This window comes from Paralichthys olivaceus, chromosome 21 (genome assembly GCF_024713975.1).
Source record: "Paralichthys olivaceus isolate ysfri-2021 chromosome 21, ASM2471397v2, whole genome shotgun sequence".
Classification (NCBI taxonomy): domain Eukaryota; kingdom Metazoa; phylum Chordata; class Actinopteri; order Pleuronectiformes; family Paralichthyidae; genus Paralichthys; species Paralichthys olivaceus.
In genome coordinates, this window is record NC_091113.1 from 9,943,007 (window position 1) to 9,963,039 (window position 20,033).

A 20,033-nucleotide genomic window follows, 5' to 3' on the forward strand; every position below is an offset into this window, starting at 1 on the left:
ATCCAGGCCTGGATGTAAAATAAGGACAAATCAAGACACACATACACACCAGTGACAGCCTTGGGACCACTTTCTTGGCCTGGAAAGGGCTGGTAATGTAAATCAAAGTGGACCCTCAGGAGTTATACATCCAGGAATCCTCCCTGAGAATCCTAACTTCAACCCTGAACCTTCAAACTAGACCCCCACCCCCCAACTCTCCTCTTTTACCTCCTCTAAAAGTGACAAAAGACCTTGGAGTCTTCACACAAGGGGCCGAGTAGAACAGCAAAACCAACACTGGGGATTCAAAGAGGAGCACTCCGCCACTGAGGAGACACAGAGGGAGCCGCAGAATTAAACACCCAGATGGACATTTTGACACGGAGCTTTAAACTTACTGTCAACAGTGGAATCTAACGCTCAACGGTGGAATCTACGACGAACAAACACAGACCACACAGACTAAACACAGACACACACCAGTCCCAAACACTCCAGGAACGACCAGCCACCAATGAAGAAGTACAGTGCGCTACTGTCCTTTGTGACCTGGACAGCTTTAAATGACCTCTGCTACAGTTTTACTGATCTGTATGCACTTGTAATTACATTTGCGGTGATTGAACCCTCAGACCTTTGCCACCACCAGCCACGACTGCTGACCGCTAAGTCGGGATTAAAATATTTTTATTGGGTGTTACATCTCATCTACTGCAGTGATGTGTTTTTTTGTTTAAGTCAACATCATTGTTCACATTGCTTTAGTAAACCCCCCCACCACCTTTGAGAAAAACATTCCTCTGATGGAGGCTGTGTGAGGCTGCGATAAAAATAGATCGGTGATACACACTTTTCCACGGCTTTTGGAGGAAAATACTTTTACAATGGCAGTTTTAAAACGATGTCTGTGCACGTTCCCACCATTCTGTGTCCCCTCGTAACCACATATGAAGGACACTCCTCCCTCTCCCGCTCCTCTCGCTTTCATTGCCCCATTTTCTGCGGCATTTTCTCGGTGATGTCATCTCCAAAGAGGGACTGCCTAGATGCATTAAATGGAGTTTATTGAGGGAATCTGCCACAAACAAAGACATTAAAAAACAAGTGGCTTGCAAAAGCAATTTACAACATTGCAGGCGATTCTTTGCAATATCAGGAAAACCATGTGCATATTATATGCACTTGATGAAAGTAGAAAACCCCCAAAACACGCTATTGACCTCCTCTGGATTTATTGGGTCTATTTTTAAAAATCATGCTTGAGCCTGAGAATTTTATTTTACAAATGTGCTTTCAATTTTGCACTCCAGCTCTCCTAACCTTTGACCTGTTTTCACAAACTGTATCATACCAACAAGATATGCAGGTTTCCTACAAGTCCCCTCATACTCCCTTACTAGTCAAAGGGAATTCAGTCGTAAGTGTGTAGCAACTTATCCGTGAAGTTTCACAGACATGAAGGTCAGGGAAAATACCAACAAGTATTTTTCTTGGTGTTACAGTCGTAGTAACTTTGACATGTGCCAAAAGGTATTGAAATTCTCACTCTCTCTCTCTTGTGTTTCCTAGTTGTGAGCCTGGAGGGCCGAGCGGTGCACTTGGCCACCTTGGTGCAGGAGGCTGAACAGAAGGTGTCGGAGCTTCAGGCTCAAGTGCGGAGCGAGGGCCCTTGTGAGCGTGAGGGATCTGACCAGGAAAGGCAGCTAAAAGCCTGGGAGTGGAGGCTGCGGCTCTTCAGACGCATGCAGACGGGCTTCGAGCATGCGAGTAAGGCTGCAGGGAAACTTTGATGTGTTTTTTTTTTCACATGCTGAGAGAAGTTCACAGCTCACACCATAGCAGCAGTCTACCAGCAGTCGTTTTCGGTTTTCATTTTTGCACCTTTTTCTCTGTCTGGGTTGAGTTAAATGCTTCCACACTGAGATGCCTAGCAGACAAGTGTGTGTGTGCGTACGTCTGTATTCCTGCTTTAAATTTTTATAGTCGCTCCATGACACGCTTAGTGGCATGGTAGACAGCCACCAGACACACTCACACGCACACAGTCCTCCTCCTCTTCCAACCAAACAAATCTGTCCTTACTTTATAATTCCACGTTCTCGTGTCATTTGAGAGATACGTTGTGTGAACAGCGATGGAAATTACACACCACATGTCAAAACGATGTTTATGGAGTGGTATTCACAATCACATTCGGTGACATCCTCGCTCAGCGTTGACATTAATTTGTGAAGATGGCAGAGTGCAGATGTGACGTTGCTGTCATTTTGACAGTAAATTGCTTGACACCTTTTTAACTTTTTCCAACTCTGAAATTGAAACCGCGCAATTATAATGGTCATAATATGCAACATAGCATCTCAGTCTGCTTGTGTTTATCCATCTGTCTCTCTGCTTATGTGCTGTGCCTCTTTAGGCCCTCCAGACGCTCCCAGTGCAGTTTCCCTGTCTGTCAGCAGCAGCACCAGTCTGACGGTGGACTTCCAGGAACCTCTTTGTGTTAACTCTGCTGTGGTTACTAAGTACAAAGGTCAGCTGCTGTGCCCATCCCATTGCTTCATTTAGAGCTCAGTATCACAATATGAAGAATGATGGCGCACAATGAGGTGTCAAAACTTTTTAAAAGGTCCATTTGAGCATTTTTCAAAACAAATGTATACATTTTGTATGTTTGTTATTGAATGGGACAGGTTTTAAAGTGTATATTTGTTGTGACTGTGTGTGTTTGTGTGTCTATGCAGTGAGCTGGAGCTCTGCTCCATGCTTCAGTCCTTTGCTGGGAGAGACAGTGGTGGAGGACACTGATCTGCTCCACTGCAGCATCACTGGACTCACTTCTGTAAGTTCTGCCAGAATATGTCTCCACCACAATTTCTTTTTAAATCAGTCACATTTAGGTGAACTGATGAGTGTATGAACTTTTGTGCAGCTTGATTGAATTCAAGGGGACTCTTGGCGGAGGTATGTGCTCTGCTGCCATTCAAGTTTCTTCTTTTCCCAACTCAGATAAAAACATACTATCTTGATTTATAACGAGGTTTATAGGTGACATAGCAACACAAAGAACCACTGAACTCTGGGTTCTCCAGCTGTTGGTGCTGACCACTGAAAACATTTAGAGGCGGTTCTACCACATTAAGGCCCCTGATTTTATTTACATGCGAGCCTGAAGGTGTTTGCTTTGGCGACATTTGAAGGCATCTGCCTAGTGACTCTTCTTTATAACACACATCAAACACCACACACGAGTTGTAGTCACCATCAGTCCCAAACAACGGGGGTGAAAGACTTATGGCCCTGCTCAAAACACAATTTATTTGGCCACTGACCATTCATACACAACAGTTGCAAAACAGCCTCCAAAATGATAAAAAGAGCAGCTTGGTTGCCTGCCACCTGATTTATGTTTGGCATTTTTAAGCGGGCATGTAGACAAATGGACACTCTGTTGGTTGTTTGTTATTGTGTGGGAGAAAAAAGGCCTTCTCCCCCACCACCATGTAAGACCCCCGCTGCCAGCCAGAGCTAGCTCCCGTCACAAGACAGGGGTCAAGGCGAGGTCAGGAAGTGTCGGCGTCTGGTTTGATTGATCTGGCTGAGAAAGGAGAGACATCGGCCTGCTGTCTGCACACTGGATGACACGGAGACAGACGGAGCTTCTAGATAGAGCGTTCAACTTTCTCACACACACACACTAATGTCAAAACAAGAATGGACCTAGAATAAGACAAACAGATGGACTTACCCACACATATTGTACATACTGTGTGTGATTTTATACCTAAATGTACATTTATATAGGTTTTTATTCCATCTTTATTCAAGAGCATCTAATAGTTTGAGAGCAGGATTTGTTGATTTCACATTCAGATTTTGTGATGCTCTCACTCAAATATACCCTGCTCGACTTCCTGCGCACCAGCTTCAGCTCTTCTCCTAACGCTTTTCCTCCTCGGTGGGACACTTTCAATTTCATGACACTTCTCCAAGTGCAGAAGAAAAAATCCAAGAGCAGAAGAGAAATACGAGAGCAGACGTTTCACCAGTTTCAATAGTTGAAGCTTGAGTGCAAGCAGGGTATATTTGAGTGGAAGCTTAGGGAGCGAGAGCATTTCAAAATCAGTATCTCCTGCTCTCAAGATGAAGCTCTCCAATAAAGACAGGGAAAAAAACATTTACATTTTATCTTTATGTAGGTCTTTGCTTGTTGGTCGTAGCCATGTGCAACTGAATTTCGAGTAAACTGTTATATGTCATGTGTCCTCTCCTTCCAGGGGGCATATTACTACATCCAAGTTTCGGCCTACAACATGAAGGGCTGGGGGCCTCCACAAGTCTCAACCCCTGTCTGTGCTGCGCCTTCCAGTAAGTTTCTGATGTTTGTGCGTATACATATGTGTATGTTCACATGTGCCAAAATTTTACACAAAGAACAAACATAAAACTTCCAGCTATTAGAAGCAAACAAGTACCTCCCTGAGGGCTTTCTGGCTGGGACCACTAAATTAACACCACCGTGTGTGTGCGTGTGTGCGTGTGTGTGTGTGTGTGTCAGTCATGTATAAATTATTCAATCACTCGTAACTTTCCCACACATAAAAGGCGCTTGGACATTGCATCACCTCACATTCATTTGCTCAATTGATTTGGTTCGTCTGACGTCATTCCAACGTTTGCTTTGATGATATTACGGGGGTGACAGCTGGTCAGCTCTCCTCTGCCAGCAGGCTGGGTGGGTATTGGGACCCCCGCTGCGGACGTCAGTGAGTGTAACCATAGCCTCAGGGTGGTGTTTGGGGCTGGCTGGCAGAAGAAGCCTTCCGGGGTTCAGCCAAGAAGTTAACCGTGAAGTCATGTGCAGCAACAGCTGAGGTGTTGACTCACCACAGCAGCTCTGGCCCTCTTCCTCCCTTATCTATCTATCTATCTATCTATCTGTCTGTCTATCTATCTATCTATCTATCTATCTATCTATCTATCTGTCTGTCTGTCTGTCTGTTGAATTTTAATAAGGAAAATAAGAAACAGATTGAGAAAATGTGTTCTTTTTTATTCTATAGCTGTATTATAATAGCTATATTCATGTTTTATGCCAAATACTATAAATGGTTTGTTTGTGAGTCAGTTTATTTATTTATGTATAAACATTTATTCAATGTATATTTGATTCTCATGCTGTTGCTGTTTGTGTGGAGGATGTAAAGTCTGTACAGTGAGTGAGTACACACCTATTGAGAGTGAGTGAACATAGGTGCTGTGATTGTGGGCGTGTTGGCACACTCATGGCACATCTGGAGAACACATGGACATGTTTGTCCTCATCAGCACACTGTGTTTTTCAGCAAGTGTGTGTGTGTGTGTGTGTGTGTGTATATATATGTGTGTGTGTCTGTGTGTGTGTGTGTGTTTGTGTGTGTGTGTATATATATGTGTGTGTGTCTGTGTGTGTGTGTGTTTGTGTGTGTGTGTGTGTGTGTTTGTGTGTGTGTGTGTATGTCTTCATTTTAAGAAACTGGGCTTTCCCTCTCTTTTTTTCTCTACTGTCCACCTCCCTCCCTCTCTCAGAGCTAATTTCGATGTTGCGTGTTTGTGTTTTCCATTTGGGCCTACCACTGGAAATATTTGCATGTCTGTGCTGTAGCGCGCGGCGCAGTCCCAACAGTGGGGGCCTTATACAGGCCCATGGACGCCCATTAAAGGGCCCGCTTGTCCTGTCGGGACAGGCACCTTTCCGGGAATAGAGCTCACCGTGTTTCAGCCCCGCGCGCCCTCCGGGGGGCTCCGGGAGAGGGGGTTGGGATGGGGGCGATGGGGTGGGGCGGGCGGTGCATGAGGGTGTTAGGGGGGAGGTGGGTTATCGCTGACACATCCTTCAGTGAGCAAGCAAGGATGCTGGTCTTGCTAAGGCAGAGTGTTTTGAAGATTAGTTTTCAGCAAAGCTGATCGTGTACGAGAAGAGAAAGTGTATGAGCCTGTGTCTGTGTGTTTATGTGGAAAGTAGAACACAAAACTAGACAAAGACACACAATGAGAAAGAGGGAGTCAAAGATTGAGGCTGCATACATTTTGAGTTTTTTTTTGTTTTGGAGTTAGTAGCACAATTGTGTATAACTTTCGTTTCTACATGTGTTAGAGATCGTGTGAGTCTATCTATAGTTGTTAGGGACATCATTGTGAGGACATTTTGGTTGGTTCTCACAAAGACTTGGTTTTAGGATTAGGGTTAGGTATTTAGTTTTGATGGTTAAGGTTAGGGGCTAGGGAATGCATTATGTCAATGAGTGTCCTCACAACTATAGAGAGACCTGTGTGTGTGTGTGTGTGTGTGTGTGGTTGTGTGTGTGTGTGTGTGTGTGTGTGTGTGTGTGTGTGTGTGTCTGCTGACATCTCAGCCCAAGTATGTTCTGGGCAGCCTGTTGCAGTGTTGCTCAGGAGATCTGTCTGTCAGCCAACCTCACCTTTCTTATTCTCCTTTTGTCTTATTTTCATTTATCTGCCCTGTCTGGTTTCATTTGGAGGCCTCAGAAACATGAGCTAGGGCGATAATATTTTTTGAGGTCCTGAGCAGAATTTGATTAACCCCCTCCCAACCCTCTGACTGATCCCCCTGATGTATGCATCAACACGCTACAGCCAAACAACAGTGAACGTATCAGCCAAGGATAATCTACATCACTGCTATTTTTACTACAATGAAATCACTAGCTTGAGTCTTTCAACACTGAAATCATTTTTGTCTCTGGGAGGTTGCTGCTGAGTAGTGAGATTCTGACACATGCCTCAAATGAGCAGGTTTTCCATGAAAGTTCAAACAAGATGTCAAGTTTATTTTCATCCCTGCAAAGTTATTGCTCCACGGTCCATAGATCCAGATTCGCCGATTTCAAATAAACGGAATGATGGTGATGTATTCAAACATTCCACTGTGAGCACAATCTTAGCCAAAGACTGTATCGTTCCTCCAGTAGCAACCTGGCTGTAATAAAAGTCTCCAAAACGCACACAGAGGATTGGCAGTATTCAACGTGGGGCTCTCACACTCTCATGGCTAAAAATGAGTCTTGCATAATAACAGCCCAGACGCAGCTTGTCTGGAGATTATATACCTGCTCTGTTCTTATATTTTCTTTTTTACCTGTGGCCGCAGGTTGGAGGGACATCGATGGCCGCGCTCCACGTCAGAGAGGCCAGAAGGAGGCACTCGACCAGCTGCTCGGACAGATAAAAGAAGCTCACCGCCACTGCGTCTGCCACGGTATCAACAACTTTCTGATCAGTTCCGATGAACCTGTTCACCTACGAGAGAAACACGAGAGCTTTAGCGGTTTGCGTCACAGCGCGTTGAGCCCCAGTGAAACCGAACCCCCACAAACCTGATAGTGATTTGACGCACTCATTGAACTAAATATGAGCACACATTATACCTTCTAGAATATATGTTTAAAACCACCATTGGCTTTAACTATGGAATTACATGCAGTAAATTCTTGGGGAGAATAACAACTTGAGACTACATGACTACAAATACACTTGACCCTAGCGTGGGTCAGTGCTGGTATCAGTTGAAGTGAAACTGACCCTGAACCGCGGTATGAGCTCCTGACATTAACCTGAGCTTCATTTTCACTGCGCCTGTCACATTTTAAACAAACACGTCTGAATTTTTAGCCCCCGTCTCGTTCGCGTTTCAGAAATATTCTCTCAGCGCAAACAGACACAAACACGAGCGGCCGGCGGTTTCGACTTGCAGGTGTAACACGTCCCCACCAACTGCTGTGTTCCATCTCACCTTGACAGACACTTTACAATCTCAGGCACGACAAGTACTCCGGGGGCCATGCACAAGACGGCATGCCACCTCAAAAATAATACCCTCCCCTCTGTCTCAACACCCGCCACCCCCTTAAGCGTGCGTCTTTCCATGACTCAGCCCTTCCTCTGTTGAAAACTTCTCTCTCTCTGTGACAAAATGCAGATCAACCTCTCTCACACTCGAGCTGTTTATATCTCCAAACACTGCCGGCTGTAAGTCGCTCCCACAAGTGTCAAAACCTGTCCACACTGCCTCTCTTACATGACGGCAAACTACATTTAGCATCGAACTTAGTCGCCCAAACACACTCACCCACTTACCATTGTCCACTGTGGCCACACCGTATTTGCAACTGTGTGAGACGCAATATAATAGTCAGTATTGAGTGGCCCTTGGTCCGTCAGACGGCGACTGATTGAGCTTGAGAGTTCAGGCACGGTAGCCAAGGTGGCGTGTCCCGGGGTCATGTTTGTTATTCCTGTAAGAGACGAGTCTTGGGCTAGAGTCAGGAGAGGGCATAAATTAACACTGACTACTGCTGCCGCCTCCCCCCCCAGCCGCCATCCCCCAACAGCCCGCCAGTCATCCCGTCTACTGTCCATACATATACACCCAGAGAGATAGACAGGCACACACATAGATACACATGTACACGAACACACACAAATATTCATGTACATGCTCACTTTCAACTCTGCCCCCTCTCCCACACGACCATGCGCCCCCCCCCTTCGCAGCCCAGTCCGTCTTGTAGCCCATGCCACCTTCTCCCTCTTGTCCAAACACTATTAATTAAACTTTGAAAGAGGCCTTGACTAACACAGGCACCCCAGCAGTCGGCCCGACTTGTCTGTCTTACTCAGTGTCAAGCAGGAGCCGAGGCCGGGAGGACTGGAGCTGAACAGACTTGCGAGTGGAGAGAAGGCTGGGGAGGTGAGAGGGGTCGAGGGGCGCTGTTTTTTCTCGTTACGCCACCTCGACTCTTCCACCTGAAGAGAAAATTAGTTCTTCTCGGGCCCTGAATGGGGGGATTTATTGACTTTAAGTGGCCTGGGGCTGGAGTAAGATCACCTGGGAGGGGAGGAGAGGGGAGGGGATCTGCGAAGGGCTCGGGACCCAAGCTTTCTAATGAGTTGGGAGGTGCGTTATCTCACCAACAGGCGCCCACACAAACACACACATACATATATACCCACACCTCCCTCTCTCGCCTCCAACCCCCTCCAGGCCCACTAAAAATAAACATGTCCCCACAGACTTAACTGACCTCCCTGTCAGTGAGTGGCAAAGGTTTAGACACACACACACACACACACACACAAATTACTACAGCTCCTTGGCTCCACTCGTATGGCTGTAGCTCAAGACATGCCATGCTCCAGCAGCTATAGTATGTGCAGGTAAACACACACACACACACACACAAGCATATATACACAGTTAGTGTTCCTCTGGGACTTGAGAGCTAGTGGTTCCCTCAAGGCCCATAGTCTGCATTTGGCAGCCGGCACGACTGTGCCGCGCCACTGGAGCGCACGAAATGTCAAAAAACATTCCCCTCCGACCGTGTTTTTGGACATGTCAAGTTTGTTGTCAATTAAGTAACGGCCTGTCACTGGAAAATATATTTCTAGAGTTCGTCAGGACAGAGGTATGGCGAGAAAGTCGGTTTGTCATGGCTGCATCAAGAGCATCATTATACTCACTTCAAAATAAATGAATCTGTTGCCTCCTCTCTCTGTCTTGTCGACACAGAACAGTGCAAAGCTCCAGCACAGGCCAGGAAGCACTCGGTGTCCAAGAGCCTGCGCCACCTCTTCCAACCAACCAGCAAATTTGTTAAAAGCTTGAAAAGGTAGATCATCTTTCTGTCGCAACTTTCATCCATTATATAATAATATGATTATTATATAATGGAAAAATTAATCTTTTTACACAGATCTTTTACCTTTTTTCATTGTTCTACTGCTTTTAAATCTTTACCCTTAAAAATTGTTTTAAACTGTGCCTTTGGGATTTTACATTGATTTCTTTTAATTTTGTCTCTGTTGAATCAACCTCTGTGTATGACATGTGCTTTTTAAATAAAACTGACTTACCTAAATATGGGTGCAAATTGAAATACTCAATTCACTCAATGTTTTAATTGAGAATTTATCTTGTACTTTGTTATTTTCCAGGGGTCTCTACCTGACATCCATATTCTACAGAGATGACAACGTGTTGGTGACCCCAGAGGACCAGATTCCTATTGTGGAGGTTGAAGATTCGTACCCCAGTTCACTCATGCAGGACTTCCTCTGGTTTACCAAGGTAAACAGACTGACTGAAGGGAGCAGGGAGAGAAAAAATACTACAAACTATGTGTAATAATGGTGTAATTTCGTTGGTGTGCTCCCTGCAACAGGTGTCGTATCTGTGGGAGGAGATTCCCTGGCTGCAGCAGTGTCTCAGTCCATCCCAGTCATCCTGCTCCTGCACTCTACAGACACGCCTCAAAATGCTGCAGGCTGTCTCCCTGCTACAGGTACTACAACGCTCAATAGACTCACATACCCCGGACATTATCGCCGAAATTTGCAAAGGTGTTGGATATGAGAACACAAATTTCCTAGTCATCTGCTCTGGTCTTTTTCCTTAATTATTCCTACCAACTACTTTCTCAGGGAATGCTTGGAACCCAGGACCTTGGTCAGGTGTATCTTGAGCCAATTAAAGACAAGCACGGTAATGCCCTGCTGGTGCTCCTGAAGGACATGAGCGCCTGTCCCAACCCGGACGGGGTCCGCTGGACGCAGCTTTGTAAACTCCAGCTCCAACGGAAGTCCATCTCCTCCCCTGACGAGCCCACCGCCTTGGACATGCTCCTCATCACTCTGCACGTGAGTCGTATGGAAAGTTCACTTTTGGAAAACTGGTTATTTTCTGCTTTTGTTTTGGAGACAGGCTGTTTCCAACAGTTAGACATGGTGGGAGGGTTTGTCCGCAGTGGTTGTGGTTTTCATCAGGCTCATTCTTTGCATTTTTTTGTGTTACCCAGAGATTGTAGATGAAACAGCGTAGTGTAAGAGGCTTTGACAAAAAAGATAAAATGCCCCAAATCACTGGAAAACTTGGATTTATTGAAATTGCCATAATGTTTTGAAACTCTCATTTGCAGGAAACCAGTACACAAGAGACTCCGTGGCTTAAACAATAGGACTCTAAATTGAAATGTGCTTCCAATTAGGAATAAGGAGCGTTGTATGTGCAGTTGCTCTTTATTTAGACAAACATTAATCATCACCACTGTCTGCTCCCATTTATCACTGTCTCTGTAAAGACATGTATTGAACTGACTATCCATTACATCAACTAAAATGCCAGATTTCTGGTCAAATCTAGAATTTCCACCATGAATGTAAATCAGCTGTTCATATAGACACTGGTGTTTTGATTTTAAATATCAGCTTGATGGGCAGGAGGATGATGATGATGATGATGATAAATTAGCTAATTGTTGCTGTTGTGTTTTGTAACCAATGCTGTGTGGCTGCTTTGTTCACGACGGCCACAATCCGGAACCAAACCACAAGTTGATTTTGTCTATATTACCCCCTGAACCTGATACCATTGTTGCAACGCTGCTTTGTCTCCAGCGTAAGTTGGTTTGTCCTTGAGGTTTGAAAACAATGGTGGAGACTCACTTTTGCAAAACCACAGTTCACTGAAATATTTGCTCAGTGGCCAGTTATGAACAAATTGTATGATGAAATACATAAAAACATGCTGATGCCGTGCTGACTTTCACTGTTGGAACAACTTTTGACAAAATCTCTCAAGGACGAACAGCAGGAAAACATGAAAATTTTTTTATGAATGTGAGGAATTGTTACACAGACAAAACTAGAATGACACTCAGTAGATCAGAAACCTCCGCCAATGCTCAACAATCTCCTCCACTTCAATCAAACTGCACAAATTTCACACACTCATAGATATCAGTTCCCGTCATGTGCCAGATGTGTTTCATCAAGATCCATCGTAAAAAATCTGGAGAAAGTGAATTGTACCCTAATTAAAATCTGTCTTTACACAATGAACCCCATGATTATACCTCTAATACACCAAAATTACAAGCTATGCTGTTTTATTTTAAATGTGGGTAAACCCCCTAAAAAGGATTATATAGTCGCTTTCTGTTTTTCCTCGGTGAGTCATGTTCAACGTCACAAAAGCACCAAAAACTGACAAACCCTCGTCACTGCCGAGTCTTAGTGAGTTTTTTTCTTTCTCACCTTGTCTCTGTCTACCTGCTGTTCTCAGGAGAAGCTGGCGTATCACAGGCGGAGCAGGAAGTTATTGTCTCCAGGTTTATACCTGGGATACCTGAAGCTGTGCACATCAGTGGAGCAGATCAGAGCGCTGGTGCCTCAGAAACTCCCCAACGTCCTCTGTCACACGAAGATTCGGGACAACAGCAACGTGTCCAGGTGAGTAACAATGGCCGACTTAAAGCTGTTTTCAGACATGAACGAGGTAAAGAAAGAACAGGAAAATATCAAAAACATATTGGATCGAGCATTCAGGAGTCAGGACATGACGTGTAAAATTAGCTGCAGAAATGTACCGTTTACATAATATAAGCCATTATCTCCAAAAGTTCTTGAATCTTGTTGCCGTCTTCTTCGTCTTCTAAGTCTTTGACCTCTTTATCCTGAGATATTTGTATTGTTTATCATAGGCTCACTGTTTCAGAAAACATTTGGAGTTCAGTGCATATCTGAAACCAGTCATGTGGTGCAGCGGGTTGTGTTTGTATTTTTGGGAAAAAGCTGTTTCTGTGCAGTTTGAAAGTATTTTTATCCTGACAACAGAATAAACTGGTGAAACAATGAAAGGCAATGTACGTGAAATCATGCAGCTTTGTTGCATTGCTCTGAGTGTGTTATAACACAACTGATGGTTCCAGAGAGGAGTGGCAGTGGCTGCAGGCCCTTAGCTGTCTCGAGGAGTCACTGGAGATGGATAACGACATACAGAGTGCTCCACATCGCCTCCTACAGGAGCTACGCAACGCCATCAAGGGACTGATGTCCCACATCAACGTCCCCGGCAATCAGGTCAGAGGCAAACTGAAAAATAAAGCCCAACTTTATGACTTCATCAATAAGCGAAACAAGGTTTTATAGTTGGAATGCAAGATTGTCATACTTTGTGTAGAATCATTTTGACTGATACCATGGAACCAGTGGAAAGGCGCCAGGTTCCAGAGGCAGGCAGTAGCAAGAGCTCAAAGCACTGAAAAGATTCCAAATGATATTCAGCCAGCTCTGGTTAGACCACTAATTCTACATGATTTCTGTAAAAGAACACGGTTTGAATTCCAGCACAAAGGCAATCATCGTCCATTTGGCTTTAAACCTCTACCACCCACGGTTTCCCCTATGGGACGCTGCTTCCACGCACAATGAAAAGTGACGTGAAAATAAACATGAGTGTGTCCATACGTATCGACACATACGACTATCATCACAATGTTAAACTGGAAGCTTAAAGATGGACGTTGAAAAAGCTTAAAAACAACAAATATCGCTTTAGCTCTAAGAGACTTCTACCCTTGACTTGTTCCACAATAGAGCCCAACAGTCTATTAGTGATATGGGATAACCTCTAATTATAGCAAACCATGCAGTTGCATATTCTTTTCATTCCACTATTGGAGTTTTGGGCGTCTGGTTCTACTTTCGAGATACTTAAATGAGTGAAAACTGACTTCATGGTGGCCTAGAAGTCTGATACATACGCTGTAAATGTGACATCTGCGGTCTGAGTGCAACCTTTACTACGATCTTTATTACAATCTATAAAATAAAGGCAGAAGTGGTGTAAAAATGTACTTTTAAATAATGAAAAAGACATATCAAGCTAAATAGGGAGATCTCAAAGGAAACAAAGTGGGGTTTTGCCTCTACTTGAAGGTTTTAACTAACACAGGCCCACTGAGATGACCTGCCTGTTTGTGTGTGTGTGTAGGCGCAGGACTTCCGAATCTACAGCCAGGAAGTTGTGGAGTTTGGAGAGAACGTGTCCTTCTTGCTCCTCCTGCCACCATCAGATGAAGTGTGCACAGCCCCTGGTCAGAACAACCCGTACTCCCCACGCTCTGGCTTCCTCACCCTCCCCCTGCAGATCTTTGAGCTAGGTCAGTAGATAACATTGAAAGCATAAATGGGAAAATTGTCACAATATGATTTTTCTCATTTGAATTTCCTTTTCTCCCACAGTCCACTTCAATGCCTACTGCCCCAGTTTCATCGGCCAGTACTGCAGAGTGTCGGCTTTGCTGGAGCTGGAGTCCCTCATGTCCCAGCAGTCACTGAGGGAGGCCTTCTCTGAGGCCGAGCTCCTTGTTGCGAAGAAGAAACACCAGCAGGTCCAGGAACACATACAGGTAGGACCAGTCCGCCGGTGAGGACGAGGATACACTCCTCTGACGTCTTATATTTATGTATGTATGCTGCAGGCAGCGTTTCCCACGGAATTAATTCCATGAAGGTGCCTCTCATGCATGAGTGACAGGTACACAGACTTAGGTCACGGTCACAAAAGCTGATCTCTACGAGAAGTCACGCTGCAGATTTGCTTTGCCAAGCAAATATTTAATTTGTCCCCTCACTCACACAGAATGGAAGTGAACGGGAGGCGAAGGTTCGTCACTGCTACATTTCTTTATGTGTGAAGTGAAAGACAAGTTCTCATGAGAGAGAGAACTGCATTGATGCCACTTGCGGGTACGTGCAGCAGAGGTCTGACTGTCTGCATGGACATTAAAAACTTTATGGATGATAGTGCTGCTCACAACTATACAATGCAGTAACTGAGCAAAAGACCAAGTGAGAGATCTCTTATATTATTATAAAAGTGTAAAAAAAAAATTGGGATCATTATGGAACTATAGCAGGACAAATTACAATACCACCGTCTAGAGATTACATAGGGAAACACTGCTGTAGTTTTGTTTTCTGAATTTAAACCATTGAAACCAAATGAATTGAATGGTTTGTTATCTACTACTGAGATAAACTCTCATGATCCTATGAATTTACTACAGCAAATGGAGGAGGTGTGGCGGGATGCGAGGTGGATTATGGACGCCTTGCAGTACGCCCGCTACAAGCAACCAATAGGAGGCATCTCCATAACCTGGATAATTGACTTCTCCACTGAAGTGATGCCCGACAAGCCTCCCTCCACCTCCTCCCAGCCAGACTTCATGCCCTCGCCGATGCCCTCACCCGAACCCTGCCGCAAGCACTCAGGTCTGATCTCAATCCGCCAACGCAACATACACATGTTTGATTGTACAAGTTACAAAAACATTAAAATATACAAAATTCTCATGTTCGTCTATGATTTTGCTCAAATTGTCCATTTATCAATACGCGATTTGCATCCTGCAGATTTTGCTGGACTATCAGATGAGGAAGGCTCTTCCGAGGTCTTCCTCACCACTGACAGTGACTATGACTCCAGTCGAGCCCAGAGCCCACGTGAGCTGGACCTGCTGCCCCCCTCCCCACTGTCATCCTCTGCACCCCTGGAGCCTCATGGCTACTTGCGCAGCGATGGAAGCGGCTCTGGGGGAGGGATGTGTATTGGCGGGGGTGGACATGGAGGAGGCGTGCTAAGTGATTCCACGCCAGATGTCCTCCAGGCCTCGGAGCCACCGCATGGGAGGGAAGGTGATCGTTGCGGAGTGGGGGGTGGAGTCCGGTGCGGAGGAGACAGGCGGAGGGGGGCACCGGAGTTGTTCGACAGCGACTTCATCCTGCCCAGTCGACAGATTGAGCTGTTGCACATCACAGAGAAGAGGCAGGCATTCTGCGTGAGGACAAGCAGCCTGGAGTTTCCGTCCAACAACTCATCCCCCCAACAGCCTTACTCCTCCCACACTACATGCCACTCACCCTCCACATCACCTCAGCGAAGGTGGCATAGGCCATCATCAGTTGAGCGCTGTTGCTCCACTGAGCACTGCTTACCACAGCTTCCACCAGCTCGTACATTATCAGAGGACAGTGGCACCCAGAGACTCTCCTCGCCATCACCTGCTGCCCTCAGGAAAGGCTGTCACGCCACGCTCAGAGTGTACCCACAGTATCGCACAGGCCTGCCTAAGGAGACCAGTGTTAAGGTATCAATGTGTTTTAATCTGAAAAAGTATTTCTGTTTTTGTGCTTTTAATATGCCGGCAAAATCTGACCTCATTCTTTTCCTCCTGTGCGACAGCTTTGTGTAACATCAGGCACGTCGGCGCAGGAGATGGTCCACCTGGTGGTGCAGGAGATGAACGTCGTGTCTCGGCGCCTGCTTGGCAGCGGCAAAGGGAGCGGTGACCAGGAGCAGTGTGTGTACTACAGCCCCGAACAGTTAAAGCACTTTGGACTCGTGCTGGTTGTTGGCAACAGAGAAAAGTGGCTTCAGGATGATTTCTGCCCACTGGAGCTCCAAAACCCCTGGCTGAGGGGCAAACTATGTGTACGCATTAAGGAGTATTCACCACTAGCACTGAAACACAGCCTGGCCACCACAGTGTGATGCTTCCAAGAGAGATAGAGAGAGAGTTCACATTCTCTTTTGATAAATGCATATTGAAATCAAGGAACTGTTACATTTGTACAATCTGTCCACAGACTCCTACATTTTACTCTTTTTTCTCCCTCAATGTGTTATTGTCAACGACTGAAACATGTTGTCATATCTTCTGCTGTGTTCTTGTTATCTTAAAACACTACTCTGAGAATCTGTTTCCATGAAATGTGTTCTCCCGTACAGAAGACCTTTTTTATGAACATCAGTGAGCCTCATATGGACACCAAATGAACAATAACAAAATGGAGCAAAGAGAAAATAGTTTTCTCGTGCTGTCAGCAATCATTGGGAAAAAGATTGTGACGCGCAGCAGGATTAATGGAGCGTCACTTTGACTTTTGGCATTATCCACGCCAGCACATCAGGCCACGTGCGTTGCCAAATTACGTGGGCAGCATCTTCGCCACACACGGACGTGAACTCTCTCATTGTGTCATTCCCAGAGAGCTGTCGGCTGCAGCCGCCCGGCCCCTTGTTCCCAGGATGTGGGCTCTGGACCTGGACCAGAGGGTGGGAAGGAAGGCAGGAGTACAGAGGGGGGCTGGCGTCTTCGCTTGGGGACGCAATCAGCCCAACGATTTGGCCTGTTAGCCTGTCACTCAACCGCTCTTGGCCACTTAGGCTGTCCGGTAGCGAGGAAGCCAAGCGAGGGAGAGAGAGATTAACAGAGAATTAGAGAGAGATAGAAAGAGCGAGAGAGAGAGAATAGAGGAGGAGGAGGCTGCATCTTTTAGAACTTGGCACCGTCTCTCTTGAGCTCTTCTTCCCCCTTTTACAGCAACAAATCCTCTGTATAGTATAGACTCAGTCGTAGTGTAGCTCTCTAATATGATCATGCCATCTTGTGAAAGTACCACAAAATAAAAACCAGGTCATTTGGATTTTCACAACAGACGGAAAAAAAAACAAGCAATACCCCGCCTCTTGTTGTTTGTCTAATTGGTGGAAAATGCATGTGAAACCTTCCAGAATTGTACATCTGAAGTACTGTAGTCATGCTGTACTAAAAGTTAACCGGTTTAGTGTTTTGTTGTGTTTGGGTTCAGTGGTATTCCCAGAAGCACCAGAAAACGGTGCCTGTCAGTCTAGAGCCGGGTCTCCCAGAGGGATTCAAGTGTGAAAGGGATGACTTAAGTTGTTAGGAGGCCAGACATTTGTAAGCAAAGCCACATACTATACTTTCCACACTGTCTCCCACAGTGCTTCAAAATAACTTACATAAGAAAGGACTTAACCAGAAGAAAATATTTTAGCCCCAGTGACACATGGAAGACTCTTGACAAACCACAATGACCTGCTAGGTGAGGGTCATGCATCCAGCTGACAGTCTGCAGTTTTTTTCTTGCCTTGTTAGCGTGTGTTCTTGTGCTGTAAAAGAAGATATACAGCAAAGGGAATTTAATTTTACTATCCTGGGAAAATCGTAAAACTCTAGAACCCTGCTTTCTAATTCATAAACTGATCCTGGTCGGTATGAATCATATAAATCTAAAATATGACTAGTTAATTACTAGATTGTAATTACCCCTGAAGTTACTCTGCATTTAAGTACAGTACTTGAGTAAATTCACCGTGTTACCTCCCAACACCAAAACCATCAAACCCAAATAGTGCAGTCTCTCTGTAGCAGCCAAAGACAGTAAATAAAAATGGACGATATATCTTATACCATGATCCAGAAACGAAGCCAAAATATCCAGGTTACGAATGCTGCCATCTTTTTTACGCATTAGGATTCTGCGCAGGAGCAATCACAGATTGAGCTGTGGTAGCGAGCTCCTGCTCAACCAATTGTCTTCGCCTTGTTTTCATAGCATCAAAGAACTACTTAAAACTAAACTTTTTGAAACAGTCAGTATGATAACTCCATAAATGCAGGCTGCAGTCCAAGGAGCAAGAAAGCGAGGCAGACAGACATATAACAGACAACAGAGCCTTTTTTCTATTAGCAGTAAACATGCAAGCCAATTAACTCGCTAGCAATAATAACAGCTTTGTGACCCTCACTTCGCAAGATGTAGCAGTCCGCACAGTTTCCTGTGACACTGTCGTAACCTCAGTCACCACAAGTCTGATAAAAATACTACGCAGTCATTCTAACTACACAATGAATCAGGCCTCTTAACAATCTAAACATCCTTTTTAGCTCTTTTTTTGGGACCCTGTGCCACGTTTTGCTTTCTCTCCTCACACTGCACTTACACGTAAGAGTCTGTGAAACTTCCTAACATTACCTTTTTGAATCCACTGATTTCCACATCTCACGCTAACAGACTCTTCGGGCAGTTGTGTTTTCTTTTTTCCATCCTTCAGTTTATGATTAATTATGTTGCCTACTCCAAAAAACCAACAAGGCTCAGCAATGTCATACCACTATAATAACCTGCAGCATTTCCAAATGTAGCACCAGGAAGGTCCAGAAGACGAGAGCATGATGGGTGAAGTCAGAGGACCTGGCGTCAGTTTCCGTAGCATTCCAGGCTCACAGGAGGGTGTTGAACCTGTGACAGCGATTCAACAGTGTCTTTCAAAGTGTTTACAGAGTTTATTCTCCTCACACCTTCAGAAATGAGTTTATGTGTAACTACTGTACAAAGATGTCTTAACACAAACTAATGTTTTAAATTGTAATTGGTTTTACTGATGGCTTGAACTTGTGTTAGAGCTTAGACGTCTTCTTTATTTGCATTGTTAAAAGGGTTTTTTACGAGGGCCGACTGCAAAAAAAACAAATCACACAACCCCAAACCGAAGCATGTAAATAGACAAACGATACCAGGGGTTGAATGTACTGTATCTGCCCAAAATGTGAAAGTGAATGTGGGGCTGTAATATCACCACAGGGGTCAAAGGTCGGTGAAGCTACAGGGCAGGAGTCTGTCTCTAGATTGTGCACGAGGGGGAAGAGAGGGGGTTTAAATTCCCTTTCCAGTCGAAAACATTAAGCCCCATGTTTACAAGGAGCTGGTGGCAGATCCATCAGGCCGAGTCATGAAGGAGACATCACGTCACTTTTTTTAAAATCTATTTTTATTGAACAATAAATGAATATTACAAAATAAAAGCCTTGGTTGTTTGTGTGGCTTTTCTTCTCTTTTTATTTGCTGCACATGAGTGAAGGAAGTTTCAAACCTTCTTGTGTGTCCCACACCTAGTTTAGGCCGATGATTCCTCAAGAATATTTCAGCGCAACTCATCCACAATAAAGAACCATTACAATCGTCTATTTCAAGTCCTTGCAGATCAGCTGGGAATCGTTCTTTTAGTTTACACGTATGAATTGCTCCCAGAAGCTGTTGAATCGTTCTGATACGAATGAGAGTGAAGGACAAATAGAGGGCGCTTGTTCCTACAGACTCTATATTGCAATGACCTCACCAGTGTTTGCCGACCAGTTGATGAAAACTGAACGGAGGGCAGCTGCAGACACAATATCACAGTGTAAGTGGTGGGCGTGCACATGAAGCCTGCAGCGTGCACTCAGCACAGATGAACAATGATCCACTATTACAAATGTTGAGGGAGTGTTTTTAACGTAGATCTTTCAATGTCACTGAATGGGTTTTATGTAAAATCCTTGACATGATGACATCCCCTCCACCAG

At 44.9% G+C, this 20,033-nt stretch overlaps 1 protein-coding gene across 4 annotated transcripts in view; it reads left to right on the forward strand.

Moving 5' to 3' along the window:
* The window catches only part of ankfn1b (ankyrin repeat and fibronectin type III domain containing 1b), a 128,269-nt gene extending 108,776 nt beyond the window's left edge, over positions 1-19,493 (forward strand). For all 4 annotated transcript variants that reach the window (XM_069518107.1, XM_069518108.1, XM_069518106.1 and 1 more), the window contains 16 exons: positions 1,552-1,749; positions 2,399-2,512; positions 2,724-2,821; positions 4,257-4,347; positions 7,130-7,237; positions 9,551-9,650; positions 9,976-10,108; positions 10,203-10,322; positions 10,462-10,677; positions 12,101-12,267; positions 12,747-12,897; positions 13,811-13,979; positions 14,062-14,228; positions 14,889-15,096; positions 15,238-15,971; positions 16,067-19,493. In XM_069518107.1, coding sequence (XP_069374208.1) covers positions 1,552-1,749; positions 2,399-2,512; positions 2,724-2,821; positions 4,257-4,347; positions 7,130-7,237; positions 9,551-9,650; positions 9,976-10,108; positions 10,203-10,322; positions 10,462-10,677; positions 12,101-12,267; positions 12,747-12,897; positions 13,811-13,979; positions 14,062-14,228; positions 14,889-15,096; positions 15,238-15,971; positions 16,067-16,375 — 3,083 coding nt within the window. In that variant the 3' untranslated portion in view covers positions 16,376-19,493. The remainder of the gene's footprint in view (positions 1-1,551; positions 1,750-2,398; positions 2,513-2,723; positions 2,822-4,256; positions 4,348-7,129; positions 7,238-9,550; positions 9,651-9,975; positions 10,109-10,202; positions 10,323-10,461; positions 10,678-12,100; positions 12,268-12,746; positions 12,898-13,810; positions 13,980-14,061; positions 14,229-14,888; positions 15,097-15,237; positions 15,972-16,066) is intronic.
* The last annotated feature ends 540 nt before the right edge of the window (positions 19,494-20,033 follow it).